Source organism: Gallus gallus, chromosome 3 (genome assembly GCF_016699485.2).
Source record: "Gallus gallus isolate bGalGal1 chromosome 3, bGalGal1.mat.broiler.GRCg7b, whole genome shotgun sequence".
Lineage (NCBI taxonomy): Eukaryota > Metazoa > Chordata > Aves > Galliformes > Phasianidae > Gallus > Gallus gallus.
This window is the reverse complement of record NC_052534.1, coordinates 19,063,817-19,087,273: the sequence shown is the minus strand read 5'-3', so window position 1 is coordinate 19,087,273 and position 23,457 is coordinate 19,063,817. Positions and strand designations below refer to the sequence as shown.

Below are 23,457 nucleotides of genomic sequence, written 5' to 3'. Positions count from 1 at the left end.
GTGGAGGAAGGCATTGAACAACGTAGCATCCTAGATTGGGGAATTGAAAACCAAGGGATGGAGTATTAGTCATAATTATATATGGTGTTGTTTTAAGCATGAACTTAACATTATTACCACAGAGATTTTACTCTTTTTATTTGCATTACTACACATTTCATATATCCTGGTATAAATTATTTTAACGCATGGCTTATCTCCTTATCTTAAGGAGCTGTTACAGTTTATTAGCTAGCCAGTTTCAGGACGGTCAGAGCAGGCTTCTGAGTGGATTACACAGGAATGTTAAATGTTTAAATTTGTCTGAATGTTTTTATTTAGTAGCATGTACAAGTCATTTCCACAGAAAGCGTTTGGTAAGCCTCTCCTCCACACAGGTTGTCATGGGAGCTTTCTCTGCCTGACAGCTTCACCTCCATGCTCACAGCTGTTATTTCCTTGCTGCACATGGGGCCAGGTTCTGTTGATTTTAGTAGAGTTGATGTATTGATCTTTATGCTCTGGGGCCTGACCTAATGACATACATTCCTGAATTACTTTGCATAAATATATCTGACGTGTCTAGGTATCAATGGATGCATTCATAAAGTTTGTTCAGAGATGCAAGCTGTTTGCTAGCAGCCTGTTGTTACCGAAGACACAGAGCTGGAGTGGCTTCAAGAGGCCACTCAGCTGGTCTAGCACAGGAAGAGAGCGTAGACTTTATTCAGGATATTATAGGCATATATTTGGGAGAATTCTTCCCAGAGAATTGCAGTTGCCACCACTGCCTTCACGTGCAGTTCTAGTGCTTTGTTATCCCCAATGTCCAAAGGTTTTCATGTCACCTAGCAGAAACATTCCTTGCTGCAACTCAGAACTGCTCGTCGTTCATCCATCGTGGACATGGAGAATGGGTCATTCCCTGCTTTTTCAGCAGCTTTTGACATAGCTGAAGATTGTTTTATTGCGACAACTTCAATCTTCTCTTGTTTTGGCTGATCAATGCAAATTTACCTGTTAGTCTGTGTTTATTGCTCTACAGCAGCTAGTTAGATGGATACTTCTGCTTTGACTGTAAACTGCTGGTAATTATCTTCTTGGTCCAGTTTTCTTGAATTTTTTTTGTGGTTTTTGTGTGTTGTTTTTTTTTAACTCGACCATATTTCCCCCATCTGCTAATGGGCACGTTAGTGTCCAAACTTATTGAAGTCAAGATAAATGCCATCTGTGGTTTCTCCACTATTTGCAAAGCTTGTTATCCAGTCCTGAAGGCATTTCAGGTTGTTTGGACGCTAATTGCTTTTGACAAGTCCATGTGAGCTGTTACTCAACTCCTTATTTTCTTCCAGGTGCTAACAAATAGTTCATTTAAATTTTTTCCACTCTAGTTCTGTCTTTAATTCCTCACTGCTTATTTTCCCTTTTCCTTATATACAGAGAGCATGTGTCCTAATCCAGTCTTTTGATACTGCGTATGTGAGATTATATTCTCTTATATGTAATTGCTAGTAGAATTGATACGGGACTTTTACCAAAATAGGTAAAAACTAATGTATTAATTTGTGGCAGAACGTTTCACAAATTTTGGTAAGTGGAAAAAAACAGTGCAGGTGCCCACAGTCCTTTGTACCCATGGGAGTGCATTGGCCCTGCATTGTTTACATAAGAATGGTAGGAGAATGGATGGTGGGACTGAAAGCATACTACCTGATTGTTTGTCACGTGTCTGTGCCTGGGTCTCTGCCTCTAAGCACAAACTGAACATGTCAGCTTTTAGTGTGCTACGGTCATTGTTCACTAAATGTTTCCTTCTGGTTTACTGCTGGTTTACTGCTTGCTCTGCACTTGGTGAATCCCTTCTGTGTAAACAGAATGCAGCGAACCGACGTGCTGACTGTGTGTGAAAGTCACTTGTCAATTTTGAATAGCGTCACCAGCACACTTTTTGAAATCAATCCAAGCCACATTGAGTAGTGTTCTTTACTGTCTATTACTTGAGGAATTCTAAAGCTGCCTGCTACAGGAGCCTAGAAGAACAGACATCATATCTAACGTCATTTTACATTTTCATTACTGTTCCTCTTTTCAGATTGAATTAGGATTTGATGCCCTTTCAAAAATGGATCCTGTGAAAAGGATGGAGAAAAAACTCGTGAGCATTTTTCTTCATGGCCCCTATTTTGAACTTTGAAAGTACCTTTCAAAGAAAGAACCCCTACTTTGAAAGTAACTTTTTCATGTTTTCTGTAAGAATTCAAAACATACTAGCATCAGCTATCTGACTGAGTGTCCAACATTGGATAGATTTGCTATTGCAGATCATACAACTGATATTTATGAGAAACAGAATAGACAAATTTTGCGTGGGAATGGCAGGAGAACTACCCTGGTTTATTTCTGCTTCCAATGCACTTGCACAGCATTTCTTCTTATAGAATCATTGAATCATTAAGATTGGAAAAAGACCTCTAAGATCACTTAGTTCAAATGTCAACCGTCCCCACCATGCCCACTAACCATGTCCCTCAGTGCTAAATCCACACGTTCCTTGAATACCTCCTGGGATGGTGACTCTATCACCTCTCTGGGCAGTCTGTGTCAGTGCCTCACCGCTATTTCTGAGAAATTTTTCCTCGTATCCAACCTGAACCTCCACTTGTGCAACTTGAGGCCATGCCCACTTGTCCTATTGCTGTTAAACATGAGAAGAGGCTGACCCCCCACCTTGCCACAGCTTCCTTTCAGGCAGTTGTAGAGAGCAATAAGGTCTCTCCTGAGCCTCCTCTTCTCCAGGCTGAACAATCCCGGCTCCCTCAGCTGCTCCCCATAAAACTTGTGCTCCAGACCCTTTACAGCTTCTTTGGACAAGCCCCTGGGCCACAATGTCTTTCTTGTAGTGAGAAAACTGAAGACAGTATTTGAAGTGTGACCTCACTAGTTCAAAGGAAGTTGCAACGTTTTAATTTTTATAAGTGTCAAACCTGGAGGGTAGGTGTGCCATAGTTCATTATGAATGTTTACAGCATGGTTGTAAGCTCTGTAGAGCAGGGATTTGTAATGGGGATGTAAACACATAACCACAGGCTGGTTCCTACCTTTAATAATTGTTCTGAAAGTAACTTCCATTTTAACTTGTGAGAGTTATGTGTGTACAGGAGTTCTTGTGTGAGAAGCCACCGACTACATCTTCCTTCATGACTGTAGTTGAAAGCTCAGCTATATCCACTGGAGTATATACAGCAAAAAGCTGAGTTTACAAAGGGTCTGCTTGGCTAGTTGCTGTCTTTCCACCACTGCTGGTGTGTTCTTTTTCATTTCATCTACTTGTGAAGACCAAGTACATAAGTTTTTAGCAGTTACTTTTCCCAGTACTTTTAGAGGACACGTGCGTTATTATTTTAGAAAAGATCCTTAAGTGCCCGCTACAGCTAGTTGAAACACAGAACTTTGTCAAACCAAGATGATGCTGTATTTGCCTTACGCACATCATAAGCTTTTTCTTTTTGTGGGGTGGTTCTTTTACTTGATTTACTGCTTCTGGTCCACTCAGTTGCTTTCTAGGTATTTATTATTGTTAGGCCGAGAATGCCAAAGAAAAAGCAATGTAGCAGTTCTGTAACTACTCTTAAAAACAGGATGGATTCCAGAGATAGGATGTTTCTGCCCTAAAAATGCTGCTGTTTTTGTTGCTAACTTGCTTCAAATGTCTGCATAGTTGAATTTTGACCCTTTCCTCCGCCTTTCATACAGCTATCCAGTCCATGTTGTATTTTATCAGATTCTGGAGCCTCTGGATCTCCTTGCTCACCTCAGACTTCTGTCTGTTTTACTACACTCCTAATGGAAAGAGATGTTCAGCAATCAAAGAAAGATTTGTAATACAATCCCAATTAATTTATATAGTAAAAGGCTTGTTTTCATGTTTTCTTGTAGCCTGTGAGCACTTTATTTCTGCTGCAGTGATGCAGTGAGAACTCAGTTGTCTGCCTTATCCTATTTTCTTGCATTGTCCTTGAAATTTAGCCAGAATTTTGGATTGTTTTCTCAGTCATTTTAATAGTTACATTTAGTTCTTATTACAGTTTTACTCTTTCTAGGTTCCAGCAAAGCTTTTGTGGATGTAAAAGAGCCTATTGCCAATTCTGTGTAAGTTCAAAAATGGCAAATATTTCCTCCCTGTTGCCTGATATGACTACAGGGTGGTTAGCTGGTGTCCCTTCTTAGTCGGAGGTGTCATCCCGTAGTGTTATAATATGTGTGTGCACAATATAAGAAGCCAGGAAAAAGGCGTCACCTCCTCATGATTATAGATGTAATTCTCATGTGCATTATGCGGACATTTTCATTATGTATTCTGAATTTCCACCTGTGCAATGTGAACCTTTTCCTTTTGATAGTGAGTGCCTTGGGTTGGGTGGAGGTAGAATACTCCAGGGGCATACTGTGTTTTGTGTAAATACGTGTGATACGTCACCGTCACATGTTCTTCTGCATCAACATTTACTCTACCTCCAGGATATACCACCCGTACTTTAAACAAAGTAAAACACCCAAACTCAACAACAAACCCTCTGGACTATTCCCTCTTTCACAGGCTACTTTCCAGCATGGTGTTCCCTCTGAATATGGGTCTTTAGAAGCTTAAACATCCTGTGTAATTTGAGCCAGTGCCATGCAACTAAAGCAACAAAGAGTATTTCTGAAGCCGTACTTCCATAGGCATAGGTCAGCCGAATACCTGCAGAACCCTACCAGTAGGAAGTGTGACTAATAATGCATATAGAGCAGAAAATTTACAACCTCCTGTGAAGTGCTACCATAGTTTTCATGCTTCTTTGAACAAATGTGTTTGAAAATTATTCTTTAGGCTATTCTGAGAAGCCGCTGATGCATTCCTAGTCTGTTTTGATCTTTAAGAAGTGCAGACATTGACTCTGTAATTGCTATCCATATTCATTATCGCAGTCATGGTGTTGCATGATGCAATTTGTGGAGTTCTTTCACTGAATGTGATCTCTGTCTGGAGTCTGCGTTAGTTTTGGATCCTTCTGAACCATAAATGGTCAGAACATCTTTTTCTAATATTTAGTTGGAAATAATCTTGTTAGTCTGAAATATATATTCTTCTATATTTTTGGTTTCTTTGTCTGCTTATATATGTGTGTGGGAGCATTAGCATATGTGCTTCTTTCTCTAATGAATTTTGTCTCCAACATTTCTTCATGCTCAGGAAAACAGAAAGTAGGCTGCTTGTAAATACAAAACCAACTTTTTACAGTTATTGTTCAGTAGACAACAGGCTGGGAAAGTAAAACAAAATAGGTGAAATTTCAGGAAGAGGTAAAGGGTTGAAATTAATTGAGCAAGAATCGCAATTAGGAGTAGCAGGCAAAAAGTCATCAGTTGTTAGGTCTGGGTGTAATTCCATTGACTTGGCAATTCTGTCAGCCTGCCTGTGAGGCCTGTGGTTCCTGTTTGTCCTCCCATCTCTCAGTTACCCTTGGTGCAGAGGTTTATTGCTGTGATGTGAGGAATGTTTGTTTGGTACGTAATAGTAGCTATCAATGTGACAGTCATAAGAGATAAGAAACTCAGTCTTGGTGATGCATGTTTAAAAGCCAGTCCTCTGTAGATGATCTGAAGGAGGTAGCCACACTCCTATTGACTAATATTCTTAGTGTGCTGGTGAGAGACATTTGTCTTAAGCTTTGGAAAACCCAGCTGGATCCATCTAGCTTTTCTGCTTAGCTGCAAGAAAATGAGACTAGTCTTGTGAACGTGAACACTCAACTGTGAATAAATAGCACAGACAAGAATGGAATGCCTATTAAGGTATTGTCATTTATTTCCCAAGTGTTAACCTGTCACAAGGAAGGACTGTACTGTAAAATGATGATTGAGTGTCTGTCATGACCTGTATTGCCTTGTATGTTCTTGCAGTAATTTGTATCCTTCTATATTCTCCCCCTTTTTCCCCAACTCTCATCTTCTATTCCAGAAACTAGAATGTTAAAGTATAAAATCTGCTTATATTCAGAACAGAATTTTAAAATGATCTTTTTTCAGTCTGTATGTGATTTTACTCTTGACAAGGCAACTTTCCATATTTGCATTAACCAATATTTGAAATAGGATGGTTTTAAGACTTAGAATGCTGTCTAGCTCATCTTGCTCTGTTAGCTTAAAATGTTACAGAAAAAAACTATATTTAATATATGTTTATATATATAAATATACACAAATAGCGAGTTTTCTATTAGCAATAACAGATACCAGAATTTGAAAAGTTCAAACTCTTGGTTGTATTTTTTCAAAAACTTTAAAAAGAAAAAAAAAAAAACCTTCTCACCATTCTGAAGCATTGTGAGGAGGATCTCACTTGCTCACAACAGTTATTTACTCACTCTTAATGTGTCCAGTCCATTAAAGCTTGGAGATCATAGTTTAGACAAGATAGGAAGAGGGTGGCTTTGTGTAAAAAGTAGTCTGTTAATCACTTGTAGTCATTAGTCTTTAGAAAATTTCTAGCCAATATGGTCTGAGAAATATTGATGAGATCGGGCCTTCAATCAGAAGCTCTTGCATAACCATCTGTGCTGAGTATTGGTGTCTTTTTTGGATTCAAAGAGGTTTTGCTTCTTTCCACTGCACTGCACTGAGATCAAGAGATGCACAGTTCCAGATCTGATATCAGTATAAAGAGTGGTGCTGAAGTGGAGCCATTGGTTAGAGATGCTCTGTGTTCTAGGTATGTCTAATACTGAGTTAAAATACTCGGTACCAGCTCAGTGGCATTTTGTCTGGAAGAGGACGTGTCTTACATCCTTGAATGCTTGCAAGAGTGCAGACACCATGGAAATGCCTGAGCAGTGCTGGCTGTATCTTAGATGTGAGAGTGGGCTTTCATGCTTCTGAAGATTAGGTTAAAAACTCATAATATTTTGGAGTCCTTAGAGTGCCTTGAAATACACAAGCACTTTATAGACTAACTGGAGATGAGTGAAGTTATAATTGAGGTAAAGTTTCTATTGTTGAGTAAGATGAGTTTTGGTATTAGCACCTTCTCTAAGAGCAGATGTTGGACACCTTTACTTAGAGCTTATTGTGGAGATACTTCAGTAGTCTTTGCTTCTTCCCTAGGCACTTCTAACTGAGCAACGTTAGAGTTTCAGATGGGCAAGCTTCTTTATTAGACAGTTTCATAATTTGTAGTATGAGGAAGATCAATTTACCTTTAGTTACAGTGACACTAAGAAAATCCTGAGGTCACTAACTTTTCTGAAAGAAGTAAAAAGATGGGCTTATTTCTTATGTGCATTTTGAACTGCACGTGCTATATTATAGTTTCTCCTGTCCTGATCTTGAACAAGTTGACACATCTCACTTTAAGAAAATTTTTATAATATAGCTAGCTGTGCAGTTCAGGGTCTGTACTGGTAGGTAGGTGTACCAACCATTTGTTCACATGGGAGAGTAAAGTTTTAAGCTGAGAATCCACTCTTTCTACCTCATGTTGGATGTCAAGAACATAATCCATGTAGTTAAATTAATAGCAATTAATATGAAATTCTGAAGAGCAATTCCAGCATCACAGGGCCTTGTAGTCCTGAATTAAGACCTTTGAAGTTAACATTTTTCAAAATCAAGCTTCTTATTCCATATAGGTTTAGGCCTAAATTAGTAGCAAGAAATAATTCAAATTTTCCTTCCCAAGCCATTTAGTTTAATGATACTCAGTAATGCTTAGCTATAAGAAGAGTTTGAACTTACTTGTTGCTTTGTAAGTCTGTTTTTATTCCTTAGAATCAGAAGTATCTTTTGTGCACGAGGACAAGGCCAGATAGATGCATCCTCTGTCTTTGCTTTGGAGGACACTGTTAAGCAGATGCTTTTGGTCTGGCTTCTCTTAATTCATTGAATGCTAGGAATAGTTTTGCAGAAGAAGGGCAGTAGTCAAATATATGCCAGATCTTTCCTTCAGGAAAGGCCTTCAGCTGGCTTACAGTACCATTCTGTAAAGCTTGTGATGAAATGTCAGGATTTCATGCATTGGTCCTTGCTGTTGTGCAGGAGATACTGCCAAGGGGAAAGTTTCTATGAGAGGAAAAGGCACAGCAAACCACCCCTTATCTTCCTTTTCTTGTCTTATATTTATGAAGGATGATACCAAAAATGTAAATGTATTCTGAGTTGAAAGCTTTTTTCAACACAATACACTTTTCAGGAATGCTAGAAAGGTAACTAGCACTTGGCTCTTCCTTTACAAAGGCATTTCTTTTAACTATGGTCTTGATTGGTAAACAATGTTTCCACAGTCCTGGGATTTAATATCTTCGTTTGAATCAAATAAGGCCAGTTGAATTCTGTTTGGTAGCTGGCAACAGAGTGCATGTATTGAGGTGCCAAGAAGAGACTCTGCTGAGCTTCGGATGCTTCGCATTCCAGACCTGTTACCTTGTAAGAGTAATATTTACCAGATTTCAGTCTGGCTGGAGATGAAGAGCAGGCCTGTGGAGGAGAGGGTAGCTGGGGAGATTTCAGGCTTGAGGAAGAAAAGGTTGAATGAGCTGGTACAGCATGCTACATTCTTCCCGGGTAATTGACTTACGTGAAGGCAGTGTAAAGAGCAGTGGCTCATAGGCATTTTATTTGGGCTGAAATCAGTATGCGTGGTAGTAAGAGAGAAAGTGAGGAAGGAAGAGGAAAAACTGAAAGGCCTACTTTAGCCGTGGATGAAAATCCATAGGGTATTGTGTTTGCAAACATGAACCAATTCTTACAATAGTTGTAAGAAGAGCAGTTATAACATTTTTACTCCTGTGCATGCTTTCCATTCGCAAGCAGTTGGCTTTGCCTACTCACAGGGCTTCTCCTTCAGAAGAGACCATGGACTGTGGCTCAGTCAGTGCTAGAAATCTTGTTTACAAACAGGGCTGGTAATGAGCAGAGCTGAATGACTGGAACTCATGTACAGTTTTAATATGTGCAAATCCTAAAGTTCTGAGAAGAAATGAGGAGGATGTGCAAAGTCAGCCAGATACCTCATATTTCACTCCCGTCAGAATGCTCTGGAGTATGATTTCAGATTCTTGTCTTAATAAACTGAAACATCAGTGAGAAGCTGGATCCAGTTCAGTTGGACTTTATTTGATTATGCCTCTATGCTATTGTAGCTGAAAAAAAAAATGCTGCAATTCCAAATATGATGTGTTACAATTGTGTGAATTCCTTAATCTGTTTTTCCATTCATTTGTGTAGTAATTAAAACCATAGACCTGGAAACTATTTTCACAGGCAGCTTTCATTTGCTGAACCCTATTTCATTTCATTTATTTTGTATTTTATGATTCTATAGTCAGTTTTACTCTCCTTCCCTTACAAAAGAGGGAAGAGCTGGGTGAACTTCATTATCGATCTGCATATTGGCTCAGTTTCTTACAAATTGTACATTATTGTATTGAACAGAACATGACAGCGTAATTGTGCTGGGGTGTTTTTTTGTTTGTTTGCTTATTTGTTTTGTTTTTAAATTTACTTTTGTTCTCCTTAGAGGGCACCACAAAATGCTCTAATGAAAGAATAATCACAAGCTTAAAGAAGAAGGAAAGTTTTAGGGGACTAATTGAAGAAGGAAAATGCACAGTGGTTTAAAGGAATGAAGTGATGGGAGAGCTCCAAGTGAGATGAGGCAGCAAAAAAAGTAAAAGAGCTACCACAAACTGCAATCAGTAATAGATGTACACTTAACAGCTGTGGTCATAGGAGCTCTGCCTCTCATAGGAGAGACAGAGGAAAAGGACAGTTCAGGAGACAGCAGTTTGAAGGCACATTTCTTTATACAGTAGTCTGCAGCCATAGGTAACAGGCAGGACTTTGTGCTCCAGACCTACAACAGTAGGATGTCACTGCTTTCAGGTTCAACGTGACTGTAGGACATGGCTTATGGTAATCTCTTCCTCATTAAGGTCATCCATGATGGAACAAAGATCACTGCCCTGCTGGGTTCTGTAGGATACTGTATTTAACTTTCTGTTGCGCAAGGGATCTTCCTTTACCAACTTCTGTCAGTTAGAACCATACTCTTTTCCCATTTATAGTGAAAGATTTGGGGGAGACTGAATGGCTCTGTTTAGGCTGAAATTTAATCCGGTCTGGAGACGTCTGGAGGGCATTAGTAACAGGTGGCTGTCCATTAGCCATCTTGAGATGGATGGGACAGGCTCGGCCTGGTAGGTAAATCTCTGCGTGCTCTCAGAAAGTTGGCACTCATCATCTCACATTGGGAGTTTGAATCAGAAGGCCACTGACAGCATGGGCATGAAAAGTAACACCCGTATCCCTCCTGCATGGAGATCTCTGAAAAACACAGGGCTTGGGTGAGATGGGAAGGCAGTAATAAAAATCATGTTGCGAGCATGAGATGCATCAAGGATTTGGTCCTGTGAGGTCTCACTCTGAGGAGCATCATGAGTCCTGGATTCCTGCCGTTCTCCTGTACTGCTAGGCACTCTGAGACAGGAAGTTTTTTAAGCACGTGGCTGCTCCGGAAAGCTCAGAAGATGACTTCAGCTGCAGTGTGATAAAGTAAAGCAAATGCCCGTGCTCTTTATCTGCAGCAGAGTGATAGGCTTCTTACCCTGCTCTCCTGTGGAATATCCAAACTTGCTTTATGGCTCATCTCACAGACGTTCATTTCCAGTTGGTTGAACCACTAAATGAGTAGAGGCAAAATAAAATATTTGCCTAGAAAACAAGATAAATGAAATTTGGCTTATTCTGTGCTAAGGTAGAAAGACACATAAACACAGCAGTACGAACAGCTTAAATTGAATTGTGAAATAGCCCAAGAATGTCTTTTCACAGCCATTTCCTTGATTTCAACACTACTGAGTTTGTCATGTATGACGGCTTTGTGGTTGTTGTGACACTGCTGGAGAAAATTGGATTTGCGGAAAGTTTTCTTAGTAGTTCCTTAAATAATTCAAAATGTTTTCCAGTTTGTTGTATTTTTTTTTTCTTTCCAGCACAGCTTTGTTCGGCAGTTGTACATTTTTTTGTAAAGACTTTTGTGTAGTATTGTTTTGCCATGACAGTGTATAATCCTGAGGATATATCCAAGGGATTTCCAGCCATCCTCTTGGATTTCATAACAATACTTGTGATTAGGAGCCCTTCCACATAGAAAATTAAAATGCTGATGTGTACTCACAGACTTAAAGTGCAGCTCAAGTCATCCAGCACTAAAGGCACAAGTCAGAGCCTGCGATGAGCGTGTCTGCTGTAGGATTTGCAAGCTGCACCAATCTGATGAATGGCCTAATTTTACAGACAGAGACATATGATGGCTAACCACAGCTCATATTAAAATAAGTATTGAGTATCTCTTCTTGGAGGGGCAAGCCTTAAAAACATGCTAACCTGATTTTTCATCGCCTGTGCTCCTGCCTGAAGGTCAGGTTTAATCCCATCCCTCACAACACTGCTGCCTGCTGGGTGGGCTGCCAGGTCCCACCTGTGAGCAGCACCATCTCCTGCCCTCCCTGCCTGCAGCACAGCTGGAGGAGCCCTGCTTTCTTCACCTGGCTTGCCTGCTCAATTTTTGATGGATTCCGACGGATTCAATAAAACTATGTCTGCACAATGTATTTTTTTTAAATGTAGCTCATTAGTAAGTTGGCACTGAGAGAACACTGGGAAGCCAGTTTTAATCCTCCTGGCTAGGCTGTCAGTGCAAATGAAATTCATGAGAATGGTGCCAAGGAGAGGAAGGATTTAGAGGGAAAACAAAAAACTTACATATAGTCCTTTTCTCAAACACACACCCATACATCTAACCTTATACCTAATCTGCTGTTGAGAGGAGGAGGGAAAATATTTTCCTAGATGAAAATGAGTCAGGGTTAGTGGGGTTTAGGGAGCATGAAGCCTCCTTGGGGGTTTGTAGCTGCTGCAGGCAGCATCCTGTATAAAGGAGCACGATACATGAGGAATGCAGTTGGGCTTGTGATTGTATCTGGCACTTCAGCCCACTGAATGGCCTCACGTTGCACCAGGGGAAGTTCAGTTTGGAAATTAGGAAATCTTCTGCTAATAAGAAGAAGTGTGGCGAGGCATTGGCACAGGCTGTGCAGGAAGGTGGTGCAGTCCCTGGAGGTGTTCAGGAAACATGGTGATGTGGCACTGAAGGACGTGGTTAGCAGGCAGTGTTGGAGGTAGGTGGATGGTTGGACTAGATGATGTTAGAGGTCTTTTCCGACCTTAGTGATTCTATGATTCTGATGGAGCGATCTCTGGTTACAGATTACTTCCAAAGGTACCAGTTCAGTAGTGTGCCCTGAGAAAAAGGTTGGGGAATGGGAGAGAAAAAATCTTTGTAATGAGGAAAGCTATTGCTCTGTCTTGTCAGTGGTGGAAGGTTAATCTAGTCAGGTATGGATCATCATAGTCACAGCAGTCACAAGCAGCTAAACAATGCTTGCGTGTCTGATTTGTTTTTTTGCCATTGTGGAAGATTGGCTCCTATTCCCTGACATGGTTTTTTTTGTACTTTTTATCTTCTTTTTGTGTGTGTGTGTGTGTGTGTGTGTGTGTCAGAGATAGGAGATTTTACTTGCAATTCTTGCTTATGATTCCTAGCTGAAAGAGGAGCAGCCCTTCATGGAGAGAGATGAAAGACACTAGGAGTATTTTTCTTACATTCCAGTGTAAGCAGAATAGCAAAGTACATACCTGAGAATTTTCCAAACACAACACAAATCTATTTACATATTTGATTTCAGTGGTGATACATGATAACCTGGGATCTCAGTCAAAGGATCCTGATGGGGATTTGAAAGGAGTTCTTCTTCCTTGAATGTTCACAAAATAACTGCTGAAAGCTGAAGGACCTTTTGTTGGCAACCTAAATCCACAGAGAACAGGAGGCAGAGAAGCTGGAGATGGTTTACTTGTGCTGAAAATCCGCTCAGTGCATACAAGTGTGGGGGTAAATTCCTGGCTCCTTTGAAAGCAGTGGGAATGTTTTGTCAGTAGCTTCAATAGGACCAAAACATCACTCAGATTTCAGAGAGGCTTTGGTACCTTTGTAAATTGCGCTAATGCCTGTTGATAGATGCTGCTGCTTTCCTGCTAGTTTGTTGGGCATCTTCCCAGCAGAAAAGGATCTGTTGGCTCCCGTTGGGAATGAATGACTATGGGCTTGCTGCCCATGTCTGAGACCCAGAGTAAAGGACGCGCCCAAGGATGTGTTTTTCTCTGTTCCTTTTAACAATGTAGTGTTGCATAAGCAACAGTGAGATTATAGTGGGGGTTAAGTTTGAGAAAGAGGGCTGTTCTGCTGTTTCTTCTCTCCATGTGTTTTAATCTGCCACAGGATTAAGATTTCTTTGTTGAGCAACATAGATAGCAGTATGGTTTGTATTTGCTTTCCTTTTTGGCTCCTCTGTGTGACAGGAGATGTGTAAATAGGACTTGGTGGAGGCGAGAACTGGGGTCAGACCTTTTGGGCTTTCTAAAGTGTGTGGAGATTTGTTTATGCTGAAAGATGGTCCAGAAAGGAAAAACTGGCATTTGCCATTCTCCAGAATATTCCCAAGTAATCAGGTTACCTCAATTAAACATTGCACAATGGCTCAAAATTAGGACCTGAATATAGCTCTCTTGTGATGCGTTAGTGTTTTCACATTACCCAGCCCCTGTGTTTCAGCATGGGAGAGGGAAAGCAAGCCAACAGCCTGGAAAGACTTAAAGTCAAGCAGAGAGGAGAGTCGGATGAGTTCATGTTACAGAATTTTTCTTCAGGGGATTCATTTTCAAGCATTCTTAATGGCAGAAAACATATAAAGACCAGCGTGTATCCAAGGGCTTTGCAGGTAGTCCATGCAAGGTGCTAGCTCACATTTATTGTTAATTCAGCTTTTGCAGATAGGCAAATTGCTGTTTTCCTGGAGAGATAGGGATGGGGTGCAGGTCTGTGCTACATATGCTGCTTTATCCTCAGAGGAGGGGAGCACAGTCTGGGTGAGTCCCCATGCTCATCTGCTAGAAGTAGCATCATTCACCACTGGTCACATCACGTCTGACTTTTGGTTTTTGTTGGTTTGGTTTTGTGGGTTTTTTTTCTTTTTCATTTTGTTTTTTGTTTTGTGTTTTTTTGCTTTCTTAAAAGAGACTGGACAGTTTCCCCTTTCATTTTAGCTATGAGTTTCAGCAGCTTGAACTGGCTTTTGATCTTTCTCCAGCTTCAGAGGTTATGGCTTAATACTCAGTCTGACTGTGCTAAAAGTTAATACTTAAGAATTTTGTTTTATAGAAGAAACAGTCTTCAAGGCAGTTCTTGCTTTCCTAAAAGCTGCAGAACAAAAAAAGCAGGAATGTAGTTTTATTCAACGGAACATGGTCTTGGGACAGGAGAGTTTGCAAACAACCAAGACTCTGGCTTGTAAGTGCCTGTGGCTGTAAAGAAGCAATAACAAATGTTTTTGAAATCTCTGTGCTGATTCACCCTAACACACATTAGAGGACATAAACCTGATGCAGGCAATATCGCCATCATTGTCTCGGGCTCTGTGTGAGGCTTTAGGTCAGCTTTTCAGATAAAGTACAATGCAGTTTTTCTCTTTGATATTAAATTTAATTACTCTGAATAGAAGAATAAATGGCTGTGAACTTTTCACAAGAAGGGCCTATTGGAGGAGTCTTAGTGTAGCCTGGACTTCTTGGCTCTTGGTGTTGCACCAGACAGGAGATGGTGTTAGCCCAGCAGTTTTTCTTCATACGGTACCGGTAGGATGGAGAAGAGATGAAAAAAAGATTGATTGTTCAAAATACTTATTTTATCTACCTTTAATTGGTACAAACAGTGTGGATTTTTTCAGGTTAAATTATATTTCAAATTGAGTCTGCGAACTAGTAGCTTCACTGGAATAACTGCAAAAGGGTGACAGTAATTCCTGTGGGGGTTAAAAAAAAAAAAAAAAAAAATTGAACTGAGGGATTTCTTGCTGATTAGATTCAGTTAAGTTGGCCAATTCAGTAATATGTGAAAGTTATGGTCCTTTTTACTCCAGACCAAACTAAGGAACATCCAAAGTCAGTTTCAGATGCAGCATGTAAATGCTGTTAAGGATTAACTTGTAACATGATTTGGCCCAACCCAGCCCAGGGAGAAGAATTACAAATAATAATAATAATAATAATTCAAAGTTCTAAAACATCTTATATTGTTACAGTCTTAAAATGACAATAGCTGCTTTTCTTGGCAGGATTTGATGCCTGCTGTAGGACTCATATCCAACTTCAGCATGCTAGTAGGGATTAATTGACACAAATTAGGAAGCATGTAGCAAGATGCCATTCTCTTTCCATCTTCAAAATGACCCACAAAGCCACTTTTTGCCAAGAATCCAATGCAACTTTGCTAGGACACCTCTGATGATTAGAGTTTTAATTTACAGCCTGTCTTTGTCTTTCAATTCAACCCAATCCCGAATTGTCATTTTCCAGGGGTTAATTACACTCTGCTGCCAGTTGCATTTTGACCCAAAGACCACCGGAGCATTTTTTCACAATTATAGAATCAAAGAGTATAAAAGATATCGAAGAGTATAAAAGATAATTATAAATATAAAAGATAATTATAAATATAAAAGAGTATAAAAGATAATTATATAGAAGTGTCAAAGCCTATCAAATCCCAGAACAACAGTAGTACCTTGAAAGAATTAAATATTTGGGTAGCTGGAAAATAGACAACCAGATTACTGGGCTGTTGAGCTCATAGCATTGACTAGTCTTTATTTGATTTAGTTTTTCATGAGTTGATGAGAAAGTAGCAGTAAAGCCAGAAGCTCCTTGTCATATTTTAAGGAATACATATCATAATTGTATCATCAGAAAATTTCTATCTCTGCCTCATTGTACCTAACTTTTTGATCAGGAAGAACATCTTGGGGTTGATTACCTTTCATATGTTCTCATGGATCATGGTGTATTTGAAAAGGGGAACATCAAATAGTTCAACAGGTGGATGGATATATGTCACAAAGTCTGGTAATTACTTCGTTCTAAATCTGTGCCCATGTAGACCTTCACTGGTGTATACTTTGTGACATGTGAAGTTTGACAGAGACTGCGTAAGCAGAAAAATAAGCCATGCATTTTTGCTATGTAAGCACTGCCAGGCATCTTTGCTCTGAGCACCTTGGAGTCTGCTAGTGACATTTATTGAGCCCTCGTAGCCATTTTATGGAATAATAATTACATGTATGTATTCCCTGTTGAATGTCAGGAGCTCAATGAGTGTTTATGACAAAGAAGAAAAAATTAGCAAATATATACTAAGATATATAGTTGATCTATGTACTAGGAAGTTACTAAAATAGGAAAATGTCTTCAGAGTTGGCATCTGTTTGCATAACTGATGGAAGAATGTCCTGCTTAAATAGCTACAGCAGGAAGCCCTGTGAGAGTAAGGTTTGATTTCTTTGTTTTTATTCCAAAGGGAATTATCTCAGGACTATAAGATGTGCTGTCTTAGTGAAGACACGCTAAGGCTTCCCCATTTGACTGGGGTGATAGGCCCACCAGTCAGTAGCAGTGGTAAAAGAGGAAGGAGCCAATAGATTTCAGTCCTTTCTTGATCTGAGCTTTAAAAGGGCCATACAGCAATTGGATCCCCAAACTGTTCTCATTCTATCTTCCTGATGAAGTTATCTCTGCCTTCCTTTGTTGACTCCTGTCCATCTCTCTTGTTAGGTGTTGGCTATCCAAGTGCACTAAGACTGAAGGTATCAGTACTGTGACATCATGAATCACCCGCACTCATTTCCCTTGGATAAATCACATATCTAAGGTTCATTAAGTGGTAGATGCCTTGCCACCAGTTGTTGTTGTGGGATCTTCAGCCAGAACAGGTGCAGTAACAGTGCACATACATTGTGCCTTGTATTGCACTGCACATGGGTGCATACCCTGTTCTGACGGGAAGGCTGATCCAGAAACAAGGCAAAAGCTTTATTCACTGCATTGTTAGCAGTTTTGCTGTTTGTTGCAAAAAATTAAAAAATAAAAAATTGAGGATTTGCTATCAGTGAGCTGAAATCTGAACAGCCTAAATGGTCCTAATAGTCAGAGGGTTTAGGGAAGCCTGCCAGAGAGAGGAAAGCATAACAACTGCGTTTAATAACAATCAAGTTAATCTTGTAAATATTTGCATGTGCTGCTTCAAAGCCTACTACATGGCCATTCATGTTCTGCAGTTAGAGAGAAGAGGAGGGAAAAAAGAAGGCGAGAAAAAAAGGGCACTCCATTTTTTGTAGCTGCTGTAATAAGGAATGGGCAGAGCACCAGAAAGAAAAGAAAAAAAGGAAAAGAAGCCCTCCAAAGTTTAATAAACACAAAAGGGAATAAAAATAAATCTTTGGAGCATTTATTGCAAGCCCTTGATGGAAGGATTGGATTGAAGCTCTCAGCCTTTCCAGTTTGAGTGTATATGTGATGTTGGCCTGTCTGGCCTCTTCCAACGAGAAAATACAGTTACTTACATTGTCTGTCTTGGGCTATGCAAATAATTCACTATTTTTGTTGTTTGTTTGTTTCAATAGCAGAAATGGAAATTCAGAGGAGGAAAAAAGCCCTTGTTTGGATACAGTTGGATTTAGGAATTTTTCCTTTCCAGAAAACAAGCATGACTCTGCTATGTCAGAGTGTTTTTTTCTCTTGAAATTTCAGTACACGTAGTACTTGTGAGAAAAGCCTTAGTTGGTATGACACAACTATTGAAGACAAAAGTGTTGTCTTGTTATGTTGGAGGTCCCTGACTCTGGGAGTATCTCTAGGAGAACATCTTGGGGTTCAGCCTCCTTCAGTTTCCACTTTTAGCTTGAGGGAGTTCAAACCCATCTCATCTCACCCTCCTCCAGGAGGAGTGCCTTGAGATCTACTTGCTGTTTTGGATGATTGGTGAGGGGATGTGTGCAGTCTCCTGATGGTGTTGTTCCAACCTGCTCCATCCAGGGAGGTGATGGAGTCACCGTACCTGGAGGTTTTTGAGAAAAAAATAGATGTGACACTGAGGGATATGTTCTAGTGTTGTCACAGGCACAGGTTGATGGGTGGACTAGATGTTCTTAGTAGTCTTTCCAACCTTAATGATTTTGTGATCTTACGATAATATTAAATGGGACAGTGCTGCAGGCTGGTCTCACACACGAACACTGAACAATGTCAGTAAGAACTCAGGTACTGGAAAATTTCCCAAGCTAGCAGTTTGAACTGTCCTGTGTAAAGCAGCTGGTGAAATTTAAGCTCATACAAGGAATACAAAGAAAAAAGGAATAAACAAGTTAAACCTGCAATGCTCAGTGTTAAGCACGTGGCATGATTAGACTAAAGGAAAGAAGAGGGAAGCTGCCTTCACCTTCTCCAGCTGTGTTTTATAACTCATCTCAGCCTTACTGTGATGAATGTGATTATGATTATAACAGCTGAAAGTCTTCAGTTTTGGGGGGTTAAATTAATGAATAATTGAAAGATGATAAAATTGGAATCTTCCAGTGTATTTACTATTCCCCTCTCTCCAAAACAAAAGAACATTGTTTTTTCCAAGCTGCAGGAAACATCGTGATTTAATTCCATTCATAAATGATAATCTTTCAAAGAATACTTAAGGAGTCTGGTCTGCAGTAGTGTAAAACTGTCTTTGCAGAGTTGCTAAGAGTCATCCTGGTGTCTACTGGAGTCATTGGGCCAAAATCAGACTGAAATCCAGAGATATCCAACTGAGACTACATAGATATATCTGCCAGGTTAAGGTGGAGTCACAGAGACATAAATTGCAGCATCTGAGACCACTTAAAAGGCTAATCCAAACCCTTTTAAACTCCATGGGGTTCTTCCCTTTCCCTTGCAGGGAGTTGCAAGTCTCAATTCCCAGTCCTCATGTTGATGAATTTTCATGTGAACCCCAAGTCTGCAGACAGCCATTCTTTCACAAGTGTTCCAGCTAGTAAAAAGCCTATTTTTATTTATTTATTTTTTAATTATCCACAAATAATGCCTTTTCCTGAATTGATTTCCCGTGGATGCTGTTGTGAATGATAGAATAAATCAAATTTCTTATGGTCTGTTGCAAGGTATAAAACTGTCTTGTGAAAGAGATGAAACTTATTTAAGAATTTATTCTTCTCCATTGTTGGTGTCCAGCAGAAGGTAAATACTCATTCACTGTATATTGCTCGTACAGAAATGTAAAAGCATGCACACTGAAAGAATATTCCTCCTCTAGCTGATATTGTTTCCTTTATAAATGAAAGAGAAAAAATACAAATGTAGAGATGGTTTAGGAAAATTCTTTTGGTTGCATATTCACACATTTATAATGTATGGTATCTAAAATACAGAAACTGAAAAGGAAGACTACAAATAAAGTCCAACAAAGTTCTAGAAATGAGTTAGAAGCTAACTATAAATCAACCAGACAGTTAAATAGGAGTTTTGCATCTGAAATAAAATCAAGATGGACTGGGTTTGTCTGTGCCAGGGCAAGTGGCTGTCTGCTGGTTTGGTTTGTCCACAGGGTAGGAAATTGTAGGCTGATGCCTCAAATAAATGATGGGGAAGGACGACTTACAACTCATCCTGGAAGCATCAATCTTATACATACATATTATTATGCCAAATTATATTCCTAGTAGGATTGGGTTTGGCAGAGAAACAAGTAGTAGTCTCAGAGTTTTCTGTAACAGAAAAAAATAAATTTAGGAGATTACTTCCCTCTTAAATGAGAATGTAAGCATTGAACTGAGTAGCTTTCTTAAGAATTTTCAAAATCTGTCAGAATTAAGATCATCATCACATAAAGTTAAACTTTACTCAGAAGACTTCCATTTAGGTCTTCTTGAGGGAGAAGACCAGCACTGAATTAGACTGGCACTTCTGTATTATTCAAGATAAAGAGAACAATGCTGGTGGGGGGTTAACTCACATCCCTTTTTCTTTTAGTTCTCATTATAAGATTGTAGCTGGTGGACAACAATACCAATCATGATGCAGTAGGGTTTATTTTAGAATACTGCAAATGTGAAAAAATTGAGAAACATTTTTTTCAAAATTAAATGGAACCACAGGAAAGTCTGGGGCTTCAGGATTGTATTTATAACTCCTGCACATCTGACCATGTTGAAAGTCTTCTTTGGAAAATACTCTTTCAGAGGATTTTTAAACATATTGAGAACTTTCAGTTACAATGCATCTATAGTTGAGGCCTGCCTTTGTCTCTAAGATTTTTCTCAACTCTGTGATTATTTTTAGGATTTTTCACCTTTGAATATTCTAAAACTGATTTTGGTTCATCTAGGAGAATTTTGTGAATGTAAGAGGATACATATACTTAATTATGCTTTATTTTGTGACTGACCGATACTTGATATTTATTCTGTAGTTAGTCTGAGCCTATAAACAGTTATTTGAAGAGCTCCTACGAACTGGATGTTAAATGTGTAAGTGAGAGCAGTGCTGCCTTGTGCAGTCTGGGACTGCTACATTGCTCAGAGATTCTGATAATAGGCAGTCTTGAAACACTAAATGTTTGAAAGGTGGTCCTAAAGCTAATAATGTATCTTATTAATATGAATAGGTATTACTAAGGATTTATTCAAAGTATATTTAATCATTAATCATTAGAAGTGAAGGTAGAAGCATAAAATGGTCTAGGTTGGAAAAGAACTTCAGGATCACCAAGTCCATCCATCAACCTGACCTGCTGAGTTCCGCCACTAAAACACTTTTCTTAGTGCCATGTCCACACATCTCTTAAATACCTCCATGGCTGGGGACTCTACCACTTCCCTGGGCAGCCCTTTCCAGTGCTTGACCACTTTTTTCATGAAGAAATTATCTCCAATATCCAATCTAAAACTTCCTGGGCACAATTGAGTCTGTTTCTTCATGCCCTATTATTTCACAACTGAGAAAAGAGACTGACACCCACTTCTCTGCAACTTCCTTGGAGATGTTTAGAAAGAGCCACGAGGTGCCCCCTCAAACTCCTTTTTTTTTACTTTCTCCAATCTCTTTACATAGTAGTGCTATGTTGTGTATATTACATCTGTGAAGAATTATGTAACTTCCAGAAGACAGTACTTTATTCCAGCGGTGGTTGAATGAACGGATGCCCTGCGTGGCCAGAGAGCTGGGACAGGCCCTCATAAGGCTTCAGCAAGGTTTGTGACACAGCATGGGCCCCTCATGGGAGCTTAGTTGCTCACCTCTCTTAATGTACAGGCTGTTGTCTCACACCTCTACATGACAAATCTTAAGCTATAAGACCAGGGGGAAAACTTAATGTTTTATAATCAGTATCCAAAGTTCTTTGTGCTGGCGTGACCCCAAGGAACCTGTGAAGTTTGCCTCCTCTGCTGAAAATCTTCCCCCCCCACCCCCCAGCCTCCACAATACAATTTTCATCTTCTGTTTCTTTGTACATTTCAAAATGTAAGAGGAAAGGAAACCTTTCCCTCAGCTTGAATGGAGATTTTATCAGGGCCTTTGAGTCATTTTGACTCATCCCTGAATTTGGCTCACCGTGCCCACTCTGCAATTTGAAGAAAATCTTGCCAAACAACAGGGTGTGGAGAATGTCACACATACAGAGGATGTTCAGAGATTTCTGCACATGGTTTTCTGTTTTTGCTTTTGGCCAGAGTTAGGTGGAACAGCCTCAGATGATCACTGAACCCTTCAGGGTAATCCGAATTGTGCAAAAGTACTTTGCTGCTTAACCTCAGTCAGGGTTTACAGCTGCAAAGGAGGAAAGGATTGTTTTGAAACCTAAACTGATACTTCTGATATCATTACTGAGGACTTGATTCTGTTTCTCTGTTGTTGTTTTTTTCCTGATTTCCCTGCAACATATCATGGCAGTTGGTTACATTTATGACTTCTACTGTTTGCAAATGGTCAATATTCATGTATTTCTATTCGTCTACTATCTGCTTGCTTTTTTCTTCCTTTTCTTCTTTCTCTTCTATTCCTGCCCCTGTTATAATGAGAATGAATATTTTATTCCAATGAAATCCTTAATAACTAAATAGAAAACAAAACCTGAAGCTGGCTAATTTATATGCCATGCCCTGGGAGAAAATGGATGTTAGAGAACATACAGATCAAAGACTTCCTGTTACTTGTCTTTTTAGTATATCTCTTGTGAATACCTTACATGTCTGAAGGCATTTGCCAGCTACAAACTGTTAGGATTTTTTTCCAATTTGTAAGCATCCAGGACTTTCCACCACTTCGTCAAAAGAGTGGAGTTAAATGCATGCCTTGAAGTAGAGATGGAAATTATTGTTAATCTCTATTAATCTGCTATTCCTGTAATCAAACACATGTGGAGTTGGTTTTTTAGGAGTTAAATTGTTAATGATACTAAATTGGCCATTGGAAACTGAATCATGCTACAGATATTTCCCTTAGTGCCTTCTGGCTGTCTTGTATTGAAACAGATGAAAGAACAATGTACTTTATCATTTAAGAAATATATATTTGCCTTGCTTTCTTGCAGATGCCATCCCACCAAGCTATTACAGCCTTTACTTCAGAATTGTTAGATTTGACGTCTCGGCGATGGAGAAAAATGCGTCCAACTTGGTGAAGGCTGAGTTCAGGGTCTTCCGCCTGCAGAACTCAAAGGCGCGGGTCTCGGAGCAGCGGATAGAGCTGTACCAGGTAGGGCTCCAGCCGTTACTGCTGTCTCTCAAAAGTAGCTAATTTCCTGTGTCTCTCCTGGAAGCAGCCTCATTCAAAGACTTATGAAGCTGAAATACGCACACTTTTCTAGAAAGCATGCCTTAGGACTCCAGCATTCAGCTTGACTTCTGTATGGTGGCCCAGGGCCTGGAGCAAGGCAGTGGAAAATTCAGGGTTTGTGGAAAGGGGAAGAAAATGATCTAAAGCCTTTTTTCTTTCTTTTTTTTTTTCTTTTTCTTTTTTTTTTTTTTTTTACTCTGGAGTGTCATTAAGACTTATCTCTCTTTTGTTTGTTTTCCAATTGTACTTTCCTGTTCAGCTAGTGACATCAGATGATTTATGAACTCGATCAGATGATGTTGTCACTGAAGAAGCAAATTCAGTCTTGCATAGATACCATCGCAAACCTAAAAAACTTCCTCTGTGTGTAAACAAACTCAAGCAGAGGCTCCTCTAGCTAGATAGTGAGTCAGCTTGCACACATGCTAAATCCATTAAACTCAACTGCAAGGATTCTGTGCGTTTGTTTGTGGAAATACTGGCTAGAGCATATTTCGTGTAAAGCATAGTTCATCTTGCTGAGAAGCTCAACAGCAAAAAGGGATTTGACTCCCTGCAGTTATTTACTTGTTCAGCTGAAAACCTGCTAGGTAGAAAGCTATCTTGTAAAAAAAACTATACCAAACCCCTCTTTAGCTCTTTTTTTGCTACCGTTATTTGCTATATCTG

The 23,457-nt window shown here is 39.6% G+C and overlaps 1 protein-coding gene across 2 annotated transcripts in view; it reads left to right on the top strand.

Annotated features, from left to right (window-relative positions):
• TGFB2 (transforming growth factor beta 2) overlaps positions 1 to 23,457 on the top strand; it is a 63,425-nt gene that overhangs the window by 16,993 nt on the left and 22,975 nt on the right. For both annotated transcript variants that reach the window (NR_173701.1, NM_001031045.4), the window contains exon 2: positions 22,544 to 22,707. Coding sequence is in view for 1 of the 2 variants with exons in the window: in NM_001031045.4 (NP_001026216.2) it covers positions 22,544 to 22,707 (164 nt within the window). In the remaining variant the exon portion in view is untranslated. The remainder of the gene's footprint in view (positions 1 to 22,543; positions 22,708 to 23,457) is intronic.